Below are 23,012 nucleotides of genomic sequence, written 5' to 3'. Positions count from 1 at the left end.
GACATATTCCAAATAATCTTATTTATGCTGCGATTCGCTTAAAATTTGGTATAGGAGTAACTCTTTGACAAAGATAATATTTTGGAAACTTTCATTCCAGGAAGTGGACCAGGGGCCAGCTGCTACTAATAACTGAAGTTGCGATTCAGTTATTACTGGCAGTGGACATAATTCGATTAATTCGCGTATTTATGCTACACTTTATGTAAGAAAATAAATATTTATATTCTTTCTTTTTTCAATTTAAACTGAGCTTAATTGACTTTTTGACTATCTTTTTCAGTCCTTGTATAACATTATTTTAATTAATTATTTGCATGCAATTGAAATCAATTTTTAATGCACGCCTCCTATTCATTTCTCTAGATTTGACTATAATCCAGATGTTGTGCCCCATGTCAGAAAACTTTGTATAATTTGAACATCGCTCCCATTGTACATATTGTGGCGAATATTACCAGTTTCGATACGTCCCTAAGCGGCTAGTAATAAATACTGGACTGAAACAGCAGCAAAGCAAGCAGATGAAATCGAAAACAGCCACACACATATAAATACCACAGAGGTGAACAACGCCGGCAGAGCTGCGAATGTAAACGCAACCTTTTTTGAAGTAGCATGTGCAAAAACTTTGAAGATAAAGATGTTGCATGCGCGAACTTCAGTGGAAAGCAGCGGAGCTTCACAAAATTCTAGCAGGTCTCTGCCACCACACCACAAACTTTAACACAATTTTTAACATAATTTAAGCACACAAAATACATTGATTGTAGTTTAAGAGAGTAATAAAAAGATTATAAAAAAATTTTAAGGACTACCTTTATATAAATGGACCAAAAAATAGAAGGAAATTTTTCTTTTAATACAGACATAGTCTTGTTGAATTTTGACTAAAAAACTTTAACAATAGCTCTTGTAAAACAATTTTGGTATTTAAAATTATAAAGGTAGTGCGCGTGTTTAAATTTTAATCCCCAGTATTTCTGTATTAAAGGAAAAATTGCCTTCTATTTTTTTGTCCATTTATATAAAGGTAGTCCTTAAAACTTATTATAATTTTTTTATTTTCAATTTTTTAGTACTGCCTACAAAAAGACAATTGCAATTTTGAAGTAATTCAAGTAATTCCAAAATGAAAATTCTTATCTTTATTTATTTGTTCAAAATAGCAAGATTTAAGAGAATTAGTGGAATTTCCGCTGACACCACTGGCGAAAACAACAGAATTCAACCTCGCACCATAACAAGAGAATTCCACCTCGTTTGTCACCTACTTAATTTGAACAGCTGAACATCGTGGTGAAATTCGCATACGCCTTAAAGTCTAAAAGAATCGTGGTGAAAGTCAAGTGCGCCTAAAAGTATGCAAGGACGTGCATAGAGTTGGGCCTTTAACGAGTGGAATTCTACAACGCCTGCAACAGTCAGGAGGCTAGCCATGAAGGTATTGCCTAATTTTCTAAATAATTCGATTTGTGCGATGCGTAGCTAAAATTTTTTGATCAAACATTGCACGGTCACCGAATTTTAAACTATATTTTAGGTTTGAAGTCTCTAGATATCCAGGAAGTTAGTTAAAAATCGATTGCAAGACTCTCAATTTGAAACTAGCGGATTTTTTTTTTTTTTTTTATCAAATGTTGCATTGTACCGGGTTCTGACCCACGGCCCAAGTTTCAAGTCTCTAGCTTAGCGGCAAGTTACTCAAAAATCGATCGCAAGATTCCCCTCGTTTTTCAGGGATTTGTAGTTATCTCTATTAGCACGGCACCTAACGGAACTTTGTTTTCTATGAATTGTATTGTCACCGGGTCTCGAACTATGTGCTAAGTTACAAGTCTCTAGGTAACCGGGAAGTGAGTTAAAAAAATGGATTGAAATATTCCCAAATTAAAATTAATTTTCCTAATATCTCGATCCATGCGCCACCCAGCGGAATTTTTTTTGATAAAATATTGAATTGTTACCGGGTTCTGACTTACGGCTCAAGTTTCATATCTCCAGCTTACCGGGAAGTTACTCAAAAATCGATTGCAAAATTCCCCTGGTTTTTTCAAGGATTTGTAGTTATCTCACTGAGCGCTCCACCTAGCGGAATTTTGTTTTCTGTAAATTGTATTGTCACCAAGCCTTGAACTTTGTGCCAAGTTTCAAGTCTCTAGATCAGCGGGAAGTTAGTTAAAAATGGATTGAAAGATCCCCAAATTAAAATTAATTTTATTAATATCTTGATCCATGCGCCACCTATCGAAATTTTTTTGATCATATATTACACTGCCACCACTCACGGCCCAGGTTTCAATTCTCTAGCTCACCGGGAATTTACTTAAAAATCGATCGCAATATTCCCTGCGTTTTTTCAGAGATTTTCAGGGATTTTCGTTTATCTCGATTCGTCTGCCACCTGGCGGCAGTTTGTTTTCCCAGAAGTGTAGCACCATCGACTCGCAAACTATGTGCTAAGTTTCAAGTCTCTGGATCGCCGAGAAGTTAGTTAAAAGTCGATCGCAAAATTTCCATTTTAAAATTAATTATATTATTGTATATCTCGATCCGTGCGCCACCTAGCGGATTTTTTCACTTGCATTGTAATGTCTCCCAGATCTGAACTATGTTCTAAGTATCAAGTGTCTAGCTAAATGGGAAGTTACCGAAAAACACTTTTCCGTGGGTCAAAAATTCGTATGGAAATGAGGGGACAAACATGAAAGGGAATTTATATAAAGGTAATAAAAATGTTAATTCTGAACACATTAGCTGAATAAAAAGTGTACAAATAATTGTAAAATAATAAATACAGGCAGTGGTAGTTTAACACATTCTGCTATGGTGAGTGGTGAATGTGATCTACTAGAGTTTTGTGAAGGTTGCTTCACACTATTTTTCGTCCATGCAACATCTCTACTTTAAAATTAAATCTGGCATGTGTGTACAAAAAGATTGTTTTAGCAAAGAATTTACGCATGAGATGTTTACTGTTTAAAGTACGAGTGAAAGTTAATTGACTGCACATTTTGTTGAATATTCGTCGCAGCACTGACACGACGTGTAGGTGAAAGCCGAATAGTTTTCCGAAGCTCTCTGGTGCACGTTTTTAAAACGTTATAAGTGAAGTATGCGAGTTATCTAATTAAGAAGTACAACTCCCATAGTAAATGTAATTAAGAAGTACTACTCCTGTAAACAAAGAATTATACTGAATATTTGGGTTATTTATTCGACTGTTGGGTGATTCGAACAATAACAGAAAGTGCAGAATATATGAGCCGTTTATTTTGAAAGTGGCATAAGTCATTTCATGTCGTTTAGGTTCAGTGATAATTTGTTTGTATCTCTCCTCGCCTGCAGTTTGTTAGAGTCCAATATCCAAAAGATGCAATTCTTATTATTATTTTATAATTGTAGAAACATCTATACATGCATTCGTTCAAAAATAACAATGCATTTAAGACCACGAGTTGGAAATGACTTATGCCACTTTCAAAATAAACGGCTCATATAGATATCATAAGCCGGGACCTGCCATGCTTTCTTTGACGGGCTCATAATATTAATACGGAAAATCTATCATATCTTTTGATAAAGTCGATCGCTTTTCCTGCCGGAATGGATTTTGAAAGGATTAACGTTTATATTTTCGAATTGAAACAATCATTTAAGTCGACTTCATACCAATTCAGTTATAAAAAGAAAGACATACTTGAACAAAAGAGAACAGCTAATTTCCTAAAAAGAGATCAAAGTGTTATTAGTGGCATGGTTCTCTGCGACCTATCCCGAAAGCATCCCGGACATATTATAGTAAATTTTTATTTAATCATGTCACGTGCTCATCACGTGATGTAATCAGCACATCATTACAATATCACTATCTCATCATCATATCACTACATTAGTTGGGAATCTGCATTAATAAGTTCCAAGTTTCGAGACAAACATGAAACAAAACTAATATAAAGGAAGTAAAACCCAAGCTATAAACTAAAAGAACAATTTGTTCGCTCATTTTAAAAAGAAAAAAAAAAAAAACGAAATATTTAAATTTTTGGTATTGAGGCATTGCTAATCGCTTAGTTTACAACGAAATGTTAAAAAGTTATTTAAGCATATCTTCTGCTCATCACATGACAAAAATAAGACTTCATCACAATACCACATCATCATATCATTACAATAGTTGCGTATATGCATGTATATTATGTACATATGTAAATATTTTTTTACATCTTTTTGGGGCATCATAAATTACACTTGCATGTCAAAGACCTCTCGTAGCAATGACATAATTTTTTAGTGCACAATTTCTTTGCACGTACCAATCTACACAAAGTGCAAGCATAAAAAATTACATGCGGCATGTTTATATACATAAGTGTTTGTATGAACATATGGATATATCGCACAAATCACAAAACCCATACCCCAACAATTTTGTCACTTAAAATTCCTAAACACTATTACATTAACTTTCGCTGACGGGTTTGCGAGCATACAATAAACGTTTGGAGAGAGCTGCACTGCTTAAATATACGAGTATTTGTTAATTTCTTTTGTTCATATTTACATATGTACGTAGTAGTATACATAGTATTATTACTTAAAATTCAGTTTTGTTTGTTGTTTGTCATCACGTGTACAAAACGATGAGTATTTGAATTGTACCTATGATTGCGTAATTACCAAAGATATAATGCAAAATATAAAGTGTGAATAGACTTGGGTGTTTGTGTATGTGTGAGTAGTTTTATGCAAATAAGTTCCATTAGATAATTATTGCTAGTCTATTGCACAAGTAGAACAACAAATGATAGACATTTATAGTTATCGAATTATCATGAATGCCGGTTTTGCTGTCGAACTGCCCGCTATTGTGAAGTTCTTCTGTGATGTATTTGCATCAGTTGGCTTTAGAGCAATTTGTTGCCTATCTATGTTTCATAATTAACATATTTTGGTATCAGTCGCTGCTCATTTATGTATATTCAATGCGCAATTGGCAGTCAATGCTCAATGTTGATCATCTGCTGGTCCGTCATTTATGTATCACATATGACAGTCGCACTAGAGTGGATGCGTGAATGTATATTTGATGCAATCAACGCAGTCAGAAATAGAGCAACAATGCCAATTGGCTATTTATGCATCCAAATGACTTACTTTTATTTAGATACATTGCTACAGGTGATTACATTGTTATAGGTATGTATATAAGGAAAAGGTGGTTATATAACAAAAGTGGGGCGGAGAGCAAAAGCAAAACCGTTCCAAAAAGTTAAAAATTAAGCCAAAATCTTATTATATTGCTCTCAGACATCTTAAGACACGGTCGCGAGATTTTATAAAACTTCTGAGAAAACTTTCTAAACCTGTGCAGATTCCTGCAGAAATGATAGTGGAGAGCTGGTAGGATGAAAATTCTACGTATACAAAATTCGATATTTGAACATCGAACCCACAATTATTCCAAAAATTCGTATATAGCATTTAATTTAATTTTACATACTACATATGTAGCAGTCTTAAACTTTACTGTACAAAAATTTTTTTTTTAATTCATGTAAAAATTAAAAATACCATAATTTTGTTTTTAACAGTCAAAATAATTACTTATGAATAGTAGGTGTGTTAACAATTTTACTTCTTTAATTTAGGCGGTCGCCATAGTGTGGTGGTAGTGTCCTCCGCCTACCACACCGAAGGTCTCAGGTTTAACTCCCGGGAAGAGTAACATAAAAAATTTTTCAATTAGAATACAATTTTTCTAAGCGGGTCACTCCTCGCATTGATTTGACAAACACTCCGGGTGTATTTCTGCCTTTTAAAGCATCTCAGTGCAAATTCTTCTGCTTTCAGATGCCAATCAGAGTCGGCAAGAAACATGGACATAAGTCCCGTCCCTCCAGTTTGTGGGGAAATTTAAAAAAAGGAGATCGATCCAAATTGATAGAGAAGTTTGGCCTTAATTTCTTCGAAGCTAAAGTGCGCCAAGTTTTTTTCAGTGCAACATTCTTATAAGAAAACATACCTTGAAATATTGAGATTGGAATTAGAATTAGTACCGTCTGTTAATGCGATAGTTCCACGTTAGTGCGGAACTTGTGCTAGTCGCTGCAGGTTAACGACCCTCAGCACAAACTCCTATGCAAAACATTAAGATTGGGAATTTAGTGTGCTCTACCCAATCCAAAAGAAAGGAAACTCGCAAACTATGCCGATTTCCGTGAATCATATTTGTATAATTGCGCATATATATCTTCTATAAATCTTATAAAATAAAGTCGCTAAATGCCATGTACGTACATAACTTCACACAGAATGCTCCGATTTTAAAACGGTTGTTTGCATTTGAAAGCTTAGGTACGTGAGATGGTACAGTTAATATAGTTTGAAGGTATATATTATAGGGGCGTGACAAATTAACAAAATGTAGTAAAAAATCAAAAAATTTTTGTTTACACAGCTATAACTCATAAACGGATGGATGGATTTTAAAAATTCTGCCTTTCAGTAAAACTTTGAAATATTTACCTTCGTTCTGCATCAAAAAAAAAAAACAAAAATACTTGATTCCTTTCTTATATCAGCCAAATTGTTTAAACAAAAGTAACATTTTTACCAAAAATTCCGTGTGTGTGGTTGTTCGGTGTCAACTGTGCGCGCAAATTGCTTTTGAGTGAGGTGACACATAGCATTCGCTGCGTTATTTAACTTCGGGAGTACATTCATATGTATGGATGTATGTATGTATTTTCATATCATATCAGCTTGACATATGTATGTACATAAATATTTATGCGTTGTTGCCAAGTTAATGCAACATAATGGTTAAGAATGCAAAGATCTCTTGAAAAATACTCTTTCGTTAAAAAAATTGAACATTTCCTTAAAATTCTTAAACAAAAGTGTTCTTTTTTGGTATTTTCGCATGTATATGTTAATATTTGAGCACTAAGGAAATTTAATTCTTCAATATATTTTTTATGCTAAGCTAAATCATATTATGCTCTGGGCAAGACAATAGTCATAATGCCACCCGTATTTGGCAGCGGAGGAACTGGAAGAAAAATTACCTAGACGCTTAATAGCCCCTAATTGAATAATTAGAAATATGACCATTTTAAGCAGTGAGAATGACAGCTGCCAAATAGCCGTAGCGAACTTTTTATTGTTAAACATAGATTGCCCGTAAATACACGAAATTGAACATAGTCAAAGCAAAAAGCGACGTTTTCGGGTGGCAAGACGTTGCCAAAAACTCAAACTCATGCTAGCTTATTGAAACGTACACTATAGAACAGTTGATAACAGAAAACTGATAGTGACCTAGATATTTAGTTTTTTATACTCAGCGTGCCTTGCACATAGAGTATATTAACTTTGATTGGATAACGGTTGGTGGTACAGGTGTAAAGGAATCGAGATAGATATAGACTTCCATATATCAAAATGAAAAAAAAAATTTTGATTGAGCCATGTCCGTCCGTTCGTCTGTCCGCTAACACGATAACTTGAGTATATATTGAGATATCTTCACCAAATTTGGTACACGAGCTTATCTAGACCCAGAATAGATTGGTATTGAAAATGAGCGAAATCGGATGATAACCACGCCCACTTTATATATATATATAACATTTTGGAAAACACAAAAAACCTGATTATTTAGTAAATAATACACCTAGAATGTTGAAATTTGACGCGTGGACTGATATTGAGACTCTGATAAAAATTTGACACAATTTTTTAAAATGGACGTGGAACCGCCCGTGGACGTGGACGAATAAAATAAGCTATATCTTTGCAAAAAAAGAGCTTTATATCAATGGTATTTCATTTCCCAAGTAGATTTATAACAATAAATAGGAAAAACTTTAAATTTAAAAAAGTGGGCCTGTCACCGCCCCTTTTATGACTAAGCAATTTTCTATGTTTCGGGAGCCATAACTCGAAGAAAAATTAACGGATCGTAATACAATTAGGTACACAGATTTTCCCTATGGCAGGAAATATTTCTCGAAAAAATGGACGAGATCGGTTAAAGACCACGGCAACTTAGATATAAAAGAAATTTAAAAGGGTCGTAGACTAGAATAATAAGCTATAACTTAGCAAAAAAATAGTTTTGAATCAATGATATTTCACTCATCAAGTTTTATTGTAAGAAGAAATGGGGAGACATTATTTTTTAAACGGGCGGTGCCACGTGTTATGTAGAAAAGTAATTTATCTGAACTGAAATGTGCAATAGAAGCTCACGCTGAGTATATAATGTTCGGTTACACCCGAACTTAAACACCTTTACTTTATTTATTATTATTATAACTATAATCTGCAGTCAGTGAAAAAAACACACACTTCTCATATAACAGGATAAGCTCCACTCAATGATTTTCCGGGCGATACAATGGAACATTTTATATTTTTTGTAAATGATATGTTATTCTGTTCAATTTGATGGAAAATCTCTTACAAACTGGAAATACTTCATATGTGTAGTGTCAAAAGAACATGTGTTTGCAAACCGTTACGCCCGGTACACAGACACCGGCTTTGGCTGGCAGGCGACTTAAAGGAAAATTGGGAAATCTTTCCAAATTAGCCAATTGAGTGGTGCTTAAATATGGTCAGTATTGTGAAAAATCGTAATAAAGTTCTGCAAAATTGTAGAAAGATATTGTTACGAATATTAGCAAAACTAAGGAGTTCTGCCATCTCTAAGACGCTGCTAAGCAGTGACGTGAATTTACATCCATAGATCAATCATTATGTATCTACATAAACGAAACAATAATTGCGTCTACACATGTGTACCATGTACGTATACGAGCAGCGGAGAATCAATGCACAAACACATGCATATATCTGAGATACTCCTGAAAGTATGCAATGAGAGAAGCTATAAATCGTGCAATTGTAGTTACAACTGAGAAGTTTGAGAGCTGATGGACTAGTAGATTCTGGAAGCGCCTAGAAGATGCGAACGTTGAAATTAGAGAGTATAAAAGGCAACAAATGTAGAGGCGCTGGAATTCAGTTTCGATTAAGACGCTATCTAACCAGCAAGAGCAGTATTATTTTGAAAATGAGTTTTCATTTGAGCTATCAATCAGTTTGGTTATTAAGCAAGCTATTCGTTGCAAAGTATAAGTGTTATTGTGAAGTACTTTAATAAAGGCCATTTTTCCATTATTCAATATTGGAGTTATTTATTCAACAGTTTAGCGATACGAACGTTAGCAGAAGATTGCAAATAAGAGGATTTGCAGTAAACTCGTTACAATTTGTGTCAGAAGAGGAATTGTTGAATAAATTCCAGAGGACAACAAGGACATAGCAAAGTTCAGTGAATTGAAGATCCACCAACTGGAAGTGCAAGAGGCACGTATAACAGAAATGGCATCACAAATATCCACCAACATGTCATCCCAACTGGAATCACAGGAGACACGTTTAACATCCAAGATGGAAAAACAACTGGAATCACAGTCGACACAGATTACATCTAAGATGGAAACACAGTTAGAAGAACAGAAGACATATATGGCTGAGCAGTTGAAAGCACAAGAATCTCGCATATCTTCGCAACTGTCAGAACAGGAAGCAAGGTATCATCAAAACTGGAAGCGCAGGATGCAAAAATCGCTCAATTTCAGGCAGAAGTGATGATTTGAAGGGTCGTATGGAGCAGTTACAACTAAATCGCCCAGCTGTTTCAGCGAGTAATCCAAAGGTAAAAACACCATCCTTTGACGGGTCTGTTCCTTTCCAGGTCTTTAATCTACAGTTTGAGAAGACCGCAACAGTGAACAACTGGAATGCTGAAGATAAAGTTGCTGCACTCTTCGTAGCATTGGAAGACCAGCTGCCAAAATCTTACAGACTATTCCAGAGTACGAACGGAACAGCTATGAAGCATTGATGGCCGCTGTCGAGAGACGTTATGGAAGCGAGCATAGAAAACAGATATTCCAAATTGAGTTGCATAACCGTCACCAAAGAGCGAATGAGACTTTGCAGGAGTTTGCCTCGGATGTTGAAAGGTTGGCACATTTGGCAAATGCGGACGCACCCGTGGAGTACACCGGGAAGGTAAAAATTCAGAGCTTCATAAACGGCATACGGGACGTCGAAACAAAGCGAGCTACATACGCGAGCTCAAAGCAAACATTTGCTGAAACGGTATCTTATGCACTGACTCACACAGCGTCACTTTTGAGTAAGCCAGCGTACAAAGCCCATCGTGTGGAAGTAGAAAAGCCAGATTGGGTGGACACAATTTTGGAAGCACTGAAAGGATCACAACAGAAAAACTCTGGAGTTATGAAATGTTTCAAGTGCGGAAACCCAGGGTATATTGCGCGTTATTGCAACACCAACCCTAACAGTTGCAACAATGTGGGTGGTCGTAAACGCAGAGCTGAAGGAGATGAGCAGATCTCCAAGACCAATCAATCGTTAAACTAAAGCGAGTCAGCCACAAGGGGCGACAGCTGGCTCCCTCAATTGAATGCCCCATAATCTCTGTTATCTCACAAATTGGAAGAAGGTCAAGCAATCTTATTGTTGGAGGACATGTGGATGGAAAGGAACGTTTACTGACTGTAGATACGGGTGCATCCCATTCCATTATTCGAGCGGATTTAGTCAACAAGAAGATAAGACCATTGCATGGAGCAATATTGCGTACAGCCACTGGAGAAGACAGCACGGTTCTAGGAGAAGTATCATGTGAAGTCGCAATCAAGATCGACATGCAAAGCAAGACGATGCGATATAAGAAGGATGTACCACTTAATTTCGGCTACGAGAGAGGCTACAGCAGTAAACGAGTGCTGGTGGAAGAGAGTCAGCAAATACCACCAAAATCCGAAGCAGTCATCTGGGCAAAGATTGATGGAGATTGTGGGACAAACAAATTGTGGGTTGTCGAAGCAGCAAACAAATCAGCACCGAACATACTTGTAGGAAAAACCCTGGCTATGATAAAACAAGATGGACATATTCCGGTAAGAGTACTCAACGAGTTCAAGTCACCACTCAAATTGACCAAAGGAGCTATTTTGGGAAGATGCCAAGAGACTGAAGTAATTATTAACTGTGAACAGCTCCAGGAACACGTTTGATCTTGGCATGGACGGAGGCGCTAGAGGAAGATTATCAGAGTAAGGCAAAGCAACTGCTCCTAAAGTACGCAAACATATTTGACCAGGATGGTTCCAAACCAGGCCACACCAATGTTGTGAAACATAAAATTGACACTGGAGACGCGAGGCCAATACGTCAAGCTCCACGTAGTATTCCACTGGCGAAGCGGGAAGTTTTGAGTCAAATTATACAAGAAATGAGCGACAGCGGCGTCATCGAACCATCAGCTAGTCCCTGGAGCTCACCGGTAGTACTTGTAAAGAAGAAGGACGGAAAAATGAGGTTTTGCGTGGACTACCGGAAGTTGAATGACGTTACGAAAAGGGATAGCTACCCATTGCCAAGAATTGACGACACTCTGGACTCGCTCTCTTGTACGAAATGGTTTTCCACACTGGACTTGAAAAGCGGCTACTGGCAAGTGGAGGTGAAGGAGGAAGACAAAGAGAAAACAGCCTTCAGCGTCGGAGATGGTCTTTGGCAATTTACAGTAATGTCCTTTGGACTATGTAATGCGCCAGCTACTTTCGAGAGACTCATGGATTGGTATTGAAAGGACTACATTGGAAAACATGCTTTGTGTACCTGGACGACATCATCGTATTGGGCAAGAACTTTGAAGAACATCTTAAAAACTTAGAGGAAGTTTTCCAGAGAATAGCTGGCGCTGGTCTGAAGTTAAATCCCAAAAAGTGTGCGCTGTTTAAAAAGGAAGTAAATTATTTGGGTCATAAGGTAACGACAGAAGGTATCCGTACAGCGAATGAAAAGATAGAGGCAGTAAAGGATTTGCCAAGACCACAGAATCTGCATGAATTGAGAAGTTTCCTTGGGCTGTGCACATACTACCGCCGATTTGTACCAAATTTTTCTAGCGTAGCCCATAGCCTCCATGAGCTTACAAGAAAAAATAAAGCTTTTGAATGGAAGAAGGAGCAAGAAGTGGCTTTCCAAACATTGAAGGAGCGTTTGTGCACTGCCCCAATGTTAGCATATCTGATTCCAGGAGCAACATTTATTCTAGATACAGATGCGAGTGGATATGCTATAGGAGGCGTTTTATCACAACTGGTCGATGGACAGGAGAAGGTAGTTGCATATTACAGCCGTTCGATTGGAAAACCAGAGAGGAACTACTCGGAGAGAGCTGTTGGCATTGGTAGAGTGCATTAAACATTTTCACAAATACCTCTACGGCCAGCGATTCCGTGTCAGGACAGATCACGCAGCTTTAAATTGGCTTCTGTAGTTCCGTAATCCGGAAGGACAATTGGCACGGTGGATCGAGCGACAACAGAGCTATGCCTTTTCCATTGAGCATCGAAAAGGTAGTACCCATGGAAATGCTGATGCAATGTCACGAAGGCCGTGTAGTTTGGAATGCAAGCACTGTTCAAAAGCCGAGACTAAAGAAGACATTATAGATGTCCGGCTAATGACTATAACATGTGCAGATGAAGCTAAAAGATACAGATCTGTCACGTGTTATGCAAGGGCTCGAACGAAACGAAATACCAAACAGAGAAGAGATGTCAGCAGAGAGTCCCATTGCGAAGTCATATTGGGCACAGTGGAACAGTTTAGAATTGATATCCGGTTGCCTTCATCGAGTATGGGAGAGTGAGGATGGTAAATGCAAGAAGAAATTGATAGTTGTTCCCAGAAAGAGGATTCCTGGGTTGCTCAGCGAGCTGCATAATGGTCCAAGCGGAGGTCATCTTGGAATCACGAAGACGCTCGAGAAGATTAAACAGAGATTCTATTGGGTTGGTTGCCGTCAGTCGGTCACTGAGTGGATTGCGAACTGCGAGGTTTGCAGCAGAGCGAAAGGGCCCAGAACCCGAAGTCATGGCCATATGCAGCAATATAACTCAGGTGCGCCATTTGAAAGGATCGCTATGGATGTCGCCAGTCCATTTCCTACAAGCAACGGCGGATTATTTCAGAAAATGGCCAGAGGTATACCCAATCCCAAATCAAGAAGCGGAAACGGTAGCAGAAGTGTTTATAAACAATTGGGTTGCAAGGTATGGTGTACCAATGCCAGACAATGCGTCGGTCATTATATGCAAACGGTTTACATGGGCAAATTCCACAGAAAAAACTCCTTATATACAAACCCACCAAGTAACACGGTTAGACATTCTTTAAAATAATAGTATAAATACATCTTCTTTTGGAAATTTGAGGTGTCTGGGAAGTTCAACCTCTTTGCGGGTGTTGGTAAACTGTGGTTAACAGTCAAATCCATGTTTAATCCATTCAAAAACAACTTACACGGATCCATCGCCTTTGGCGATAAAACTTTGATGAGCTCAAAGAAATGCGATAGCGCTTTTCGCCCGCAAGTTTTAATGCATCCTTCAATAGGCATGGCCACACGTCGTGCAAACAGACGGGCATATAAACAAAAACATGACATGTCATCCATTACCATCATCTCCACAGAGGTTGAGGCAGCCACCAAAAAGGCCCAGCCCCCTAAATCAATAGGCCCTGATGGATAGCCATGCCAATTCTAAACAGCTTTGGCGCTGGGGAAATAAACTACCGAACGCATGTTTTCAACCAGTCATTGAAGTCCTTTGTCATTCCCGAACAATGGAAATTAGCAAGGATAGCTCCACTACTAAAGCCTGGGAAACAAGCTAACAAATGCGAGTCATATCAACCGATTTCACTCCTTTCGCCCGTAGCGAAGACATTGAACTGCAAATTTTTGCCCAGCCGCGCATCAACATGGCTTCCACCGCACTTAACGCCATAAACACTCGGTTCAATCACGGACTAAATCAGGAAAACCCCTCATCATAGGACTGTGCTTGTGGCCTTCGATATGTCGAAAGCTTTTGACATAGTCAACCACGCTCGCTACTCCAAGGCATAGAAGGTGCATCCCTTGTCTAAAAAGATGGACCGCAAATTGTCTGCGAGCGTCGGTTCAATTTGGGAACGAAACCTCAAAGCCTAGGAAAATTAAACAGGGGGTAACACAGGGTGGTGTCCCATCCCCACTTATATTTCATTTCTACATATCAAAGTTCCCTGCGCCACCAGAAGGAGCTACTGTCATTTCCTACGCCGCCGATTGCATGATAATGGCAGCGGTACCTTGCCAACAGATGAAATAGTTTCTAGAAAAAACAACTAACTCTCCAGTCTCTCTAGTTTCTTCGCCTCATGCGGCCTGGCATTATCACCGACCAAATCCACGGCCACTCTGGTTGCGACATGGAAGGAACAGATAACGAAATTTCATACAAAGTAAAGATAAAGAAATGTTGCTAACCATGTACAAAGCAATTGGCTTACCGCTTATGTGCTAAGCATCACCAGTTTGGCCGCCTGGTTTTAAAAGCACACACAGGAAAAGGCTGCAGGCCTGTCAAAATGCTTCACTCAGAAATGTCACGTGATGTCTCCTTATGTATATAGCGAGCCCAAAGAGCTCAACGTTAACGAGCACAACGAAATGCTGAACAGACAGTTTTTGCTTAATTGTCACAAACAAGGACACCCTAGCAAACAACTGCTTGATCTAGCCCCGCCTCCAAGAGGGTTATTGGAACATCTCCATAAGCACTATGATGAGGTCTGGCACCAACACAGCGGTGATGTGGAACCCAGAAGCAGCAAATGGCATAGGTCCTACAAAGCTTCTAGTATTTGTCAGGAGGATGGAGTTATTTTATAACATAGGTCCTAGTTTTTTATGAGGTTTACAAATTTGGTCGTTAAAGAAACTTCTGGTAACACTATGAACTTACTTAGTCTATGTGAGGTCTGTGAGGTTCAAATTTAATCTAACTGGATTTTATTTTAATTTTTCTATTCTAATTTTCCAATCAAGTTTTCTTATATCGACCTGAAGATATCTCACTTAAATAAGAAAATGGTATAGATTAAACTCTTTTATCTAAACAGTAAACTGATGACTCAATGACCTTTTCCCGTACAATCGAAGGAGTCGTATTTTTTAAAACTATGTTTTTCTTAAAATATTGTTAAATCATCCTCTAGATCAGGCATGCTTAACCAACGAAACGATATCATTTCGTTACGATAATCAACGTTAATAAACGAAACGAAGTCATTTCGTTTCGTTTATTAACGTTAAGATCGTCAAATTAACGAAATGATTTCGTTTCGTTTTCTGCCATATTAAAACGAAATCAAATCGTTTATGTTGATTATTAATTTCAAACTATGCTGGCAAAGCTGATTGATGGCGGAGTCATTAAAGGTGAAAGCATTAGCCAAGCTGATTGCAACTTTTCTCATGAATTTTGACAGTACGAACATTTCTCAGAGTATTTTTGACATTACCACCACCGAATTACACAAACAAATTACATAGAGTTTGTGTGTGTATGTGCGCTCGTTGTTGCCACCTTACGGCTTCACCATGGCTATAGCATTGCCAGCACAATTCAAACATAAAGTATCACGTTTCGTTTAAAACGAGATACAATTTATCTTGATAATTTCTTTATCGATTATATTTCGAAGTGTTTCAACGGAAACGGTGGAAATTTTTTGATAAACGATTAGCTTAACGTTAAGGTGCATCCCTGCTCTAGATCATGAAATTATCAGATTTGGTCCATAATCCCACGCTCCGCTTTCAGTAGTTAGTATGACAACTATATATAATGTAATATAATTAAGATAAAACATTTTTCCGTTACTATCATCATTGTAAATCTAGAGTTAAAGGAATGACCATCAATATTTTTTAAATTCTTGGTAGTAGTTTACTTTTAAAAGTTTAACTTGCCACAAGGTAAACTTCGTCCATGTGAGTTTAATTTTTTATTTCTTATTAACACCCGTGTTAATGAAGTAAGTAGCATTTCAAACTATCACTTGGAAACTCCACCATTTTTTCACATTTTTCCCGGAGGAATAAGGGAGTTGCAACAAGTTGCTATCGATTTTAGTCATTGTCTTCGACTTCGACTTCATGTTCTCTTCACCACTATCATCCATCATCAGCATCATTATTATATATATTTATATATTTATTTATTTATTATGACTCTAAGAGCCTAGTTCAAAACTTAAAAATATGATTGTATTAATTAACAATGTGTACTTAATCTAAATTTTTAAATTAAAAAAAAAATTTGTATTATGACACATGTATCACTAATGAATTTAAATCTCAACGACTATATCATTTAATCGGCCTAGAGTTGGTGTAGTCTTACAACCGGCTCTTAAATAAGTTTCTGTCAAATTTTTTTATATATTCAGATAGTTCGTTGAAGTATTTCAACCCTTTGTAAAAAAGACTATTTTGTTCCGATTCTGTTTTACAATTTGGCAATTTAAAATTATTTCTCTGCTTTGTATTTATATCATGGACCTCGTAATTAAATGTAATACCTGTTCTGAGATGCTCTGGAAAAATTCGTGCTTTATATTATAAATAAATTTCATTGTGTTAAAGAATATTTGTTGTTTAGCGCTCATCCAATTTAAACTTAGAAGCATGTTTTTATAGGAGTATCATAACGTTTGCTTAAAATAAAGCGCATTGCTTTATTTTGCATTTTTTGCAACTTATCAATTTGCGAATCTTTCATAATAATTGTTGAGCAATAAATAAAGTAAGGCTCAACTATGGATCTATAAACCTTTACTTTCTAACAATTACTTAAGTTTTTACAAGTTATTTGAATAAACCATAATTTTTTTGCTATTTTACTGACTGTATAGTCAACATGGGCATCAAATTTTAATTTGCAATCACTCTGAACACCCAAATATTTAATCGTATTTACTTTTTCAATTTCAATATTATTTATTGAAATAGTTTCAAAATTAGCAATGTTTTTTCTTGAAATTGAAACAGAATTTATATCATTAATATAAATGTTGAATAAAATTGGTGCAAGAACAGAGCCTTGGGGTAGGCCAATTTTAACATCCACTTCGTCTGATATTTTCGAACCAATTACTGTTCTTTGTTTGCGATTTGTTAAGAAATCTTTAAACCAATCCAGTTCAACATCTCTAATACCAATTCCTTCCAATTTTCCTAATAATATTTTTTTATCTATAGTTTCGAAGGCTCTTTTAAGATCAATGAAAACTGCTATTATCGCCTTTTTATTATTAAGTTCTTCTTTCCATTCAGCTAAAACCATATTCAAAGCTGTTTCACAGGAATTTTTTTTTCTAAATCCTGATTGTTGAGGTATGAGTATATTTTTTTCTTCCAAGTATTGTCATTGTATTATTGTCATCATAATAGTCTCCCTCATTTCTCCCTTTCCTCTCCTGCAATATTCTTGTAAATATAACATCATATATTTAAATTTGCACAAGGCGCAGGAAAGGTTAAAAAATATGTACACTACATATAGGGGAAAAGGTTCACCTAGAATGTTTGACTAGCAAGAGCCTAGTGCTCACACCTTCTCTCTACGGAATTATGAACGATAGTAGAGGGGAATAGACACTGATATAGTAAAAGTAAGACTTTCGAAGCTTCGACAATTTACCCACCTACATACTTTCATCATGAATGACGGCGTACATACCTTATTTAATTGCTCCGAATTGTAACCAGCAACCAAGAACAAAATGTTTGAACAGACATCCTGTGTCATCGCATTGTCATGACACACCACCTGTGTGTGATCAACAAATAACTTCGTATTGGGCATGAATTCGGTAATGCGTAGCATGCGTGTTGCCGCCTAAAAGCAGACATATTAACGTAACAAAGAATTGCAAACAAATGCAAGTGACCAACGGCATAAAGTCAACCAGCAATGCAAACATATTTACATACCGTTAGGAAATCCAAAAATACCACCAAAGTACGAAACAAAGGACTTTTCATATCCGAAATGAAAGCTATCGGCGCCAAAGCGTGCATGGATAAAATTTTTTGTGTATATGACGGCTGTTCCGAACAGAGCACCCAGAAGACCGCTGTGCCCTATGGTAAAAAGGAAGAGATTGAACAATCAAAATTAGCACACACAACATAAAAAATTGAAATCAAAGTACGAAGTAAAATCACCTGCGAGTGTCCCACATAGTGCAATTGCTCGTAGCCAGTTTTACTGAGAATGTAATCAATGTTGGCAGGCAAATCGTATTTGCCCATTTCGTGAAAGGTGAAATCCCAGAATTCCTGGTAATCGCTATTAAGACTTGTGTGATTTTTTGAATAGCGATTACCACGTGCATTGCCCATCCAAACGTCATAGCCCAGGTCGGAGAGCATGTAACCTATTGACAAGGGGCGGCAAAGTTCGCAAAGAGAAAAAGAAGGATGAAAGAGACACGAAATAAAGAATTATAAAAAAGGGAATGCTGGTTAGTTAAAACACATACGTACAGACATACATTTACATACATATGCCCAAGTTACACGCGAGCGCATCAAAAACACAGAAAGTTAATTAAAAAATCCCCATAGGGCGAATGTTGATAAGGGCGCGCAAAAAAGGAAATTGTAGATTAATACATATGTATATGCAAATGAATACACATGGAAATACAAATTCATTCATACAAAGTCGTATAAAATGTACAATGCAATGCGAATGAAAAAAATTAAGACTTACAAACAAAGCAGGACAATTTATGCAAAGAAGTAAATTCGTGCGACGACAACTCACCCAAACCCGACTTGGGGCCCATCAGTACCCATGTGGCCGACGTGTCCAATATGCCATGCATTAACAGCACAGGCTGTGCGCCACGTTTGGGTATGCGATGCATTTCAAGAATGTAGCCATCTTTTGTTACAACGGTGTGCGTCTCTGATGGATAACCGTACTTTCGTATTAATTTCGGCTGAAAAGAAATAGAGAAAGCGATGAGTTGGCGGTTGAGGCATAAGATGGAAAAATATTGTACGAGAATGAATTGCTCATGTGTCACGATTTACGTAGAATTTGTAAGGTTTGTTATTTTTGTCAGGGTAATTCGCAAAGACACTCTTGCAGAAATTTTAGCTCAGAGTTAATCCTAAAAATTGTTGAAATCACAATGATAACTTGATGTTATGCAAGACGGCCCATGTAAATACATAAGCATGATAGACCACAGTTCCATGCATCTGGTCCGATGTTGTGTCATGCAAGATCAATATCTTAATTACTGCGGGTGTCAATATAAAAGTTGAAGTGGGTGCAGTTTATGCTATTTTCATCCAGCTATTATAACGCTTTGATTACGGCTACTAATTTCTGCCAGTGATCTGGCAGCTTAAAGAATCTGATTATTTTCGAACCAACACAGTATACCACAGACCCTATTTCTTCCATTTCCTTGGGGCCATCTCCTCCTCTGGAACTTCAATGCCCTTGCATCCAGCTCGACTTTGGTGACTCTAAGGGTCCCAAGGAAGTGCGGGTACGGATTAAAGTAGTCTGTTCATCCAGTATTGGATGACAATGTGGTTTTGAAGAACCCCGTTTTGCTTAGAAATGCTGGCATTCTTATCCCCTTTAATTATTTGAGCTGGGTTTTGTGTGTGTGTCTATCCACCAAACAAAGACTCCATAGCTAAGGATAGGCTTTACAATTGCCGTATATACCAAGTGAGAGAGAGGCAGAGGGCGGTTGAGGCCTTTTTCGCTCTCTCCTCCACGATAAACTCCACGTTGAGCTTCCACGAAAACTTAATGTTTAGAATGATTCTTACTACTATAGGGGCCTAAACCTCTAAGTTAACAATACCGTATCAGTCTTCCCCATGTTGGCGGTATTAAATGGACAGGCGTATGAATCCCGAATCGCCCGATCCATCAAAGAACTAATTATTGCAACACTTCTTCTCTACTTCTATTTCTGACAACTGAAACTGTTAAGGCTCTCGCTGAGCATTCCATTGATAAACAGCATCCACAGCAGATAATACCCCGTCCTGTGACATGCCCCTGTCCACTGATTTCGTGGTCTTATACATCCCAATACCAAAGTTATCTGCCCAGAATTCAAAATGCAGGTGGTGCACCTTGTGGAGGCTGAATGTACTTCAATGGAAGTAAGACCAAGTACCCCAATATTGAAAATGCTGCGTTGATCGTTAGCAACATGTTGCATCAACACGTAGGAACTAATCACTGGAATAATGTGAAAAAGTGGTAGGTGGAGCGAACTGCCTTGGTTATTTTTTTGTAAAATTGCTGTTGTTAAGAATTATTATAACTGCCTATTGCCTCTTCATTTTTTATAAAAACATTATTGTTATTAAATTTAGAGAATTATTACAAATCGCGGACGTCAAAAAATTAGTTGGTGATGAATTCGTAATTCAGAAACATGTTTATCTGTCTGCAAAAGATATTGTGTTGTTCCAATGCTCAGTGTACATTTATATGTACCTGTATATGTAAGTATGTATATTAAAAAAAAAAGACTGTAATGTCAGTTTTGTCGAGATTTTTCATCGTTGCTCAAGACTAAGGTGCCTAATAGATACGGTTATTTGCGAAATCGCAAGAGGCAGCATCTTCTAGAGTTTTTTCGTACCAATCAGATGAGTAGAGGAGTAGTAGAGGTGTGTGGCAAACGGTCAGTTGTTACGTTTTTGCATTAGCGATTCCCTGACACACTTTATGTTACCATGAAAACGGCACATCAGATGGCAGCGAAGAAGCAATAATAGATGGAAAACATGACAAAACATATGTAAATATATTTTAATATTAGTACCTGCAATATATATATATATATATACATTAAGTGTACGTTTATTGTAATATTAGCCGTGTTTTTATTTACATGCATAGACATCTACATTTGCGACCAAAAAAAAAAACGCTCATCGACAAATACACATAGTAGTAGTGCATGGATAAATAGTGGAGACACACACCTTTTCGGTCATAGTGTATAACGTATACCAAAATTTAAAGTGGAGAATAGTGGAGACACACACTTTTTAGTACCAATTTTATGCGCAGCAATTTCATAAGTGAAGATAAAGTTATTTACTTAGCTGTCCATATAAAGTCTGAGTAAATATGTATATACATATAAAAAAACACAGCTTTTGTATGGCGCTCCCCGTAAATATAGAAAAAATCACAAAACCATATATGGGGAATTATATTATCTATACTAATTACTTAATACGCAATTATAATGGAATCACAAAAGCTGAGTGTTACAATGTAAATTACTTTTCTCCTGCCTTGGAAGCAATTCAAAAATTTCGTTTTCATTAACTTACAAACCTAGAACGTTTTTAAAATTTTTTTTATTTAATAACAAAAATATATACTGCTCTGAAATAAGATTTCTATGGAAAGAATATTATAACATTTAAAGCGAATTAATTGTTTATGTATTACAAGTACATTGCTAAAAACATATTAATTTTAGCAATACAATTTTTTTCTGAAAGTTTTACGGAGTAAAAAGATCCTGTTCGTTCCGGTAACAAGCGCTAGCCTGACCATCTAGAGTACGATAGAATTCCATGAGGAACTTGGGGTTACCAGAGCCTCGCCTGCAAAATATACGTATGATACATTCAAATATGTAACACGATTGACCTCGGGTAGGTGAGGTTGACAATTCGGTTAGAGAAACCGTGAAGCTATATAGCTTTGTATTGCACCAAACAACCCCTTGAAGAGGCCTGCGCACGACAAGGTTAGGTGAATGTGGGATATTAGGGAGTTGGGCTTATTGGCAGACTTATGTCAAGTTTGGGGACGCTCAGGGGTTGTCAACTTAACCTACGTGAGGCGAGTTCCACTAAAAATATGAATGTATAATACATATATTTAGCATGCGAGACTCTGGCGACCCCAATTTCCTCATTGAAATGGTGGGGTGGGGCGGCGTGGCCTAGAAGATTCAAAGTGCTCATATTAAGCCGTTCCAAAAACCTACGCTACAACAACAACAGGAGTCACCATAGCAACTTGCACCATAGTTTCGTGCAAGTTGCGTTGAAGAGGGTGGGAGGACTTGACCTGACAGAACAGGCATCATCTTTTCTTTCCCCGTTTATCCTCTTCCCCTTACGTTTATTTCTTTTTATTTTAAACTCACAGGCAGGTATGAACCCTTTCTTGTTCATGTATTTGTGGGTGAGGACGATTGTGAAATACCCTGTTCAAGACGACGAGCTAGCTTGAGATGCAAGCAGGCATTGCTGCCGTTCCTTACCACCCAACGAATTAGCCATGTAATAATGTTTTATTCAGGTTCTGAACTTAATATTACGATTATTTCTAACTTTGCAATTAAAAATTAGCATCATTTTTGTTGAACTTAGCTGCTGAACTACTTTACGCTTCCAAAGGTTTAAGCCCCATTTTTCTAGATCTTTCGTTTAAATAATATACGATCTAAAAATGTTTTGTATAGGCATTTTAAGGGCTACTCCAAAACAAATATTGTTGACAACTTTTCATTTGTAACTGCCCATATCTGACGCTCCGCGAGAAAATACCATTTTTCGAAAGAAATCAAATGTTTTTTACGATTTATTACAAAGGTTCGTTCTCGAAATTGGTAAAAACCGATATCTTTATTACTTTTTGAGTAATGAGCCGTCAAAGTCGACAGTAACTGTGCCGGGCGATAAAACGAAAGCCAAAATATATACCTTCTCGTTGTGTAAAATCAACAGCATTCGATTAGTAGTCTTTTCTCGCGGAGCGTAATATGTAAGTATATGTATGTGTGTGTAATGCATACACATCTGTGTTGGCAAATGTTTATTGAATTTCGTAGGCATGTTTACTATCTAATCTTCTGAATGCTAGCGCTTGTCGACCAAAATGTACATACCACCTTTACCTTTATTAGTGTTAACATCATAATTGCTTACAACAAAAAACATGTTATAATATTGAAAGCTGAGGATAGTTTTTTGTTGG

General features: G+C 37.1%; 1 protein-coding gene across 9 annotated transcripts in view; it reads right to left on the bottom strand.

Moving 5' to 3' along the window:
* Window positions 1-23,012, bottom strand: part of LOC137240449 (lipase 3-like) — a 103,477-nt gene that overhangs the window by 5,917 nt on the left and 74,548 nt on the right. For 8 of the 9 annotated variants that reach the window (XM_067766729.1, XM_067766728.1, XM_067766727.1 and 5 more), the window contains 4 exons: window positions 18,732-18,963; window positions 18,182-18,393; window positions 17,948-18,097; window positions 17,694-17,852 (listed from right to left, as the gene is read on the bottom strand). In XM_067766729.1, coding sequence (XP_067622830.1) covers window positions 17,694-17,852; window positions 17,948-18,097; window positions 18,182-18,393; window positions 18,732-18,963 — 753 coding nt within the window. The remainder of the gene's footprint in view (window positions 1-17,693; window positions 17,853-17,947; window positions 18,098-18,181; window positions 18,394-18,731; window positions 18,964-23,012) is intronic. The other variant, XM_067766734.1, reaches the window with a different exon arrangement.

The sequence above is a fragment of the Eurosta solidaginis genome, chromosome 2 (genome assembly GCF_040869045.1).
Source record: "Eurosta solidaginis isolate ZX-2024a chromosome 2, ASM4086904v1, whole genome shotgun sequence".
In the NCBI taxonomy this organism is placed as follows: Eukaryota; Metazoa; Arthropoda; class Insecta; order Diptera; family Tephritidae; genus Eurosta; species Eurosta solidaginis.
The sequence above is the reverse complement of the archived record's forward strand: the minus strand, read 5'-3'. Positions and strand labels throughout refer to the sequence as shown.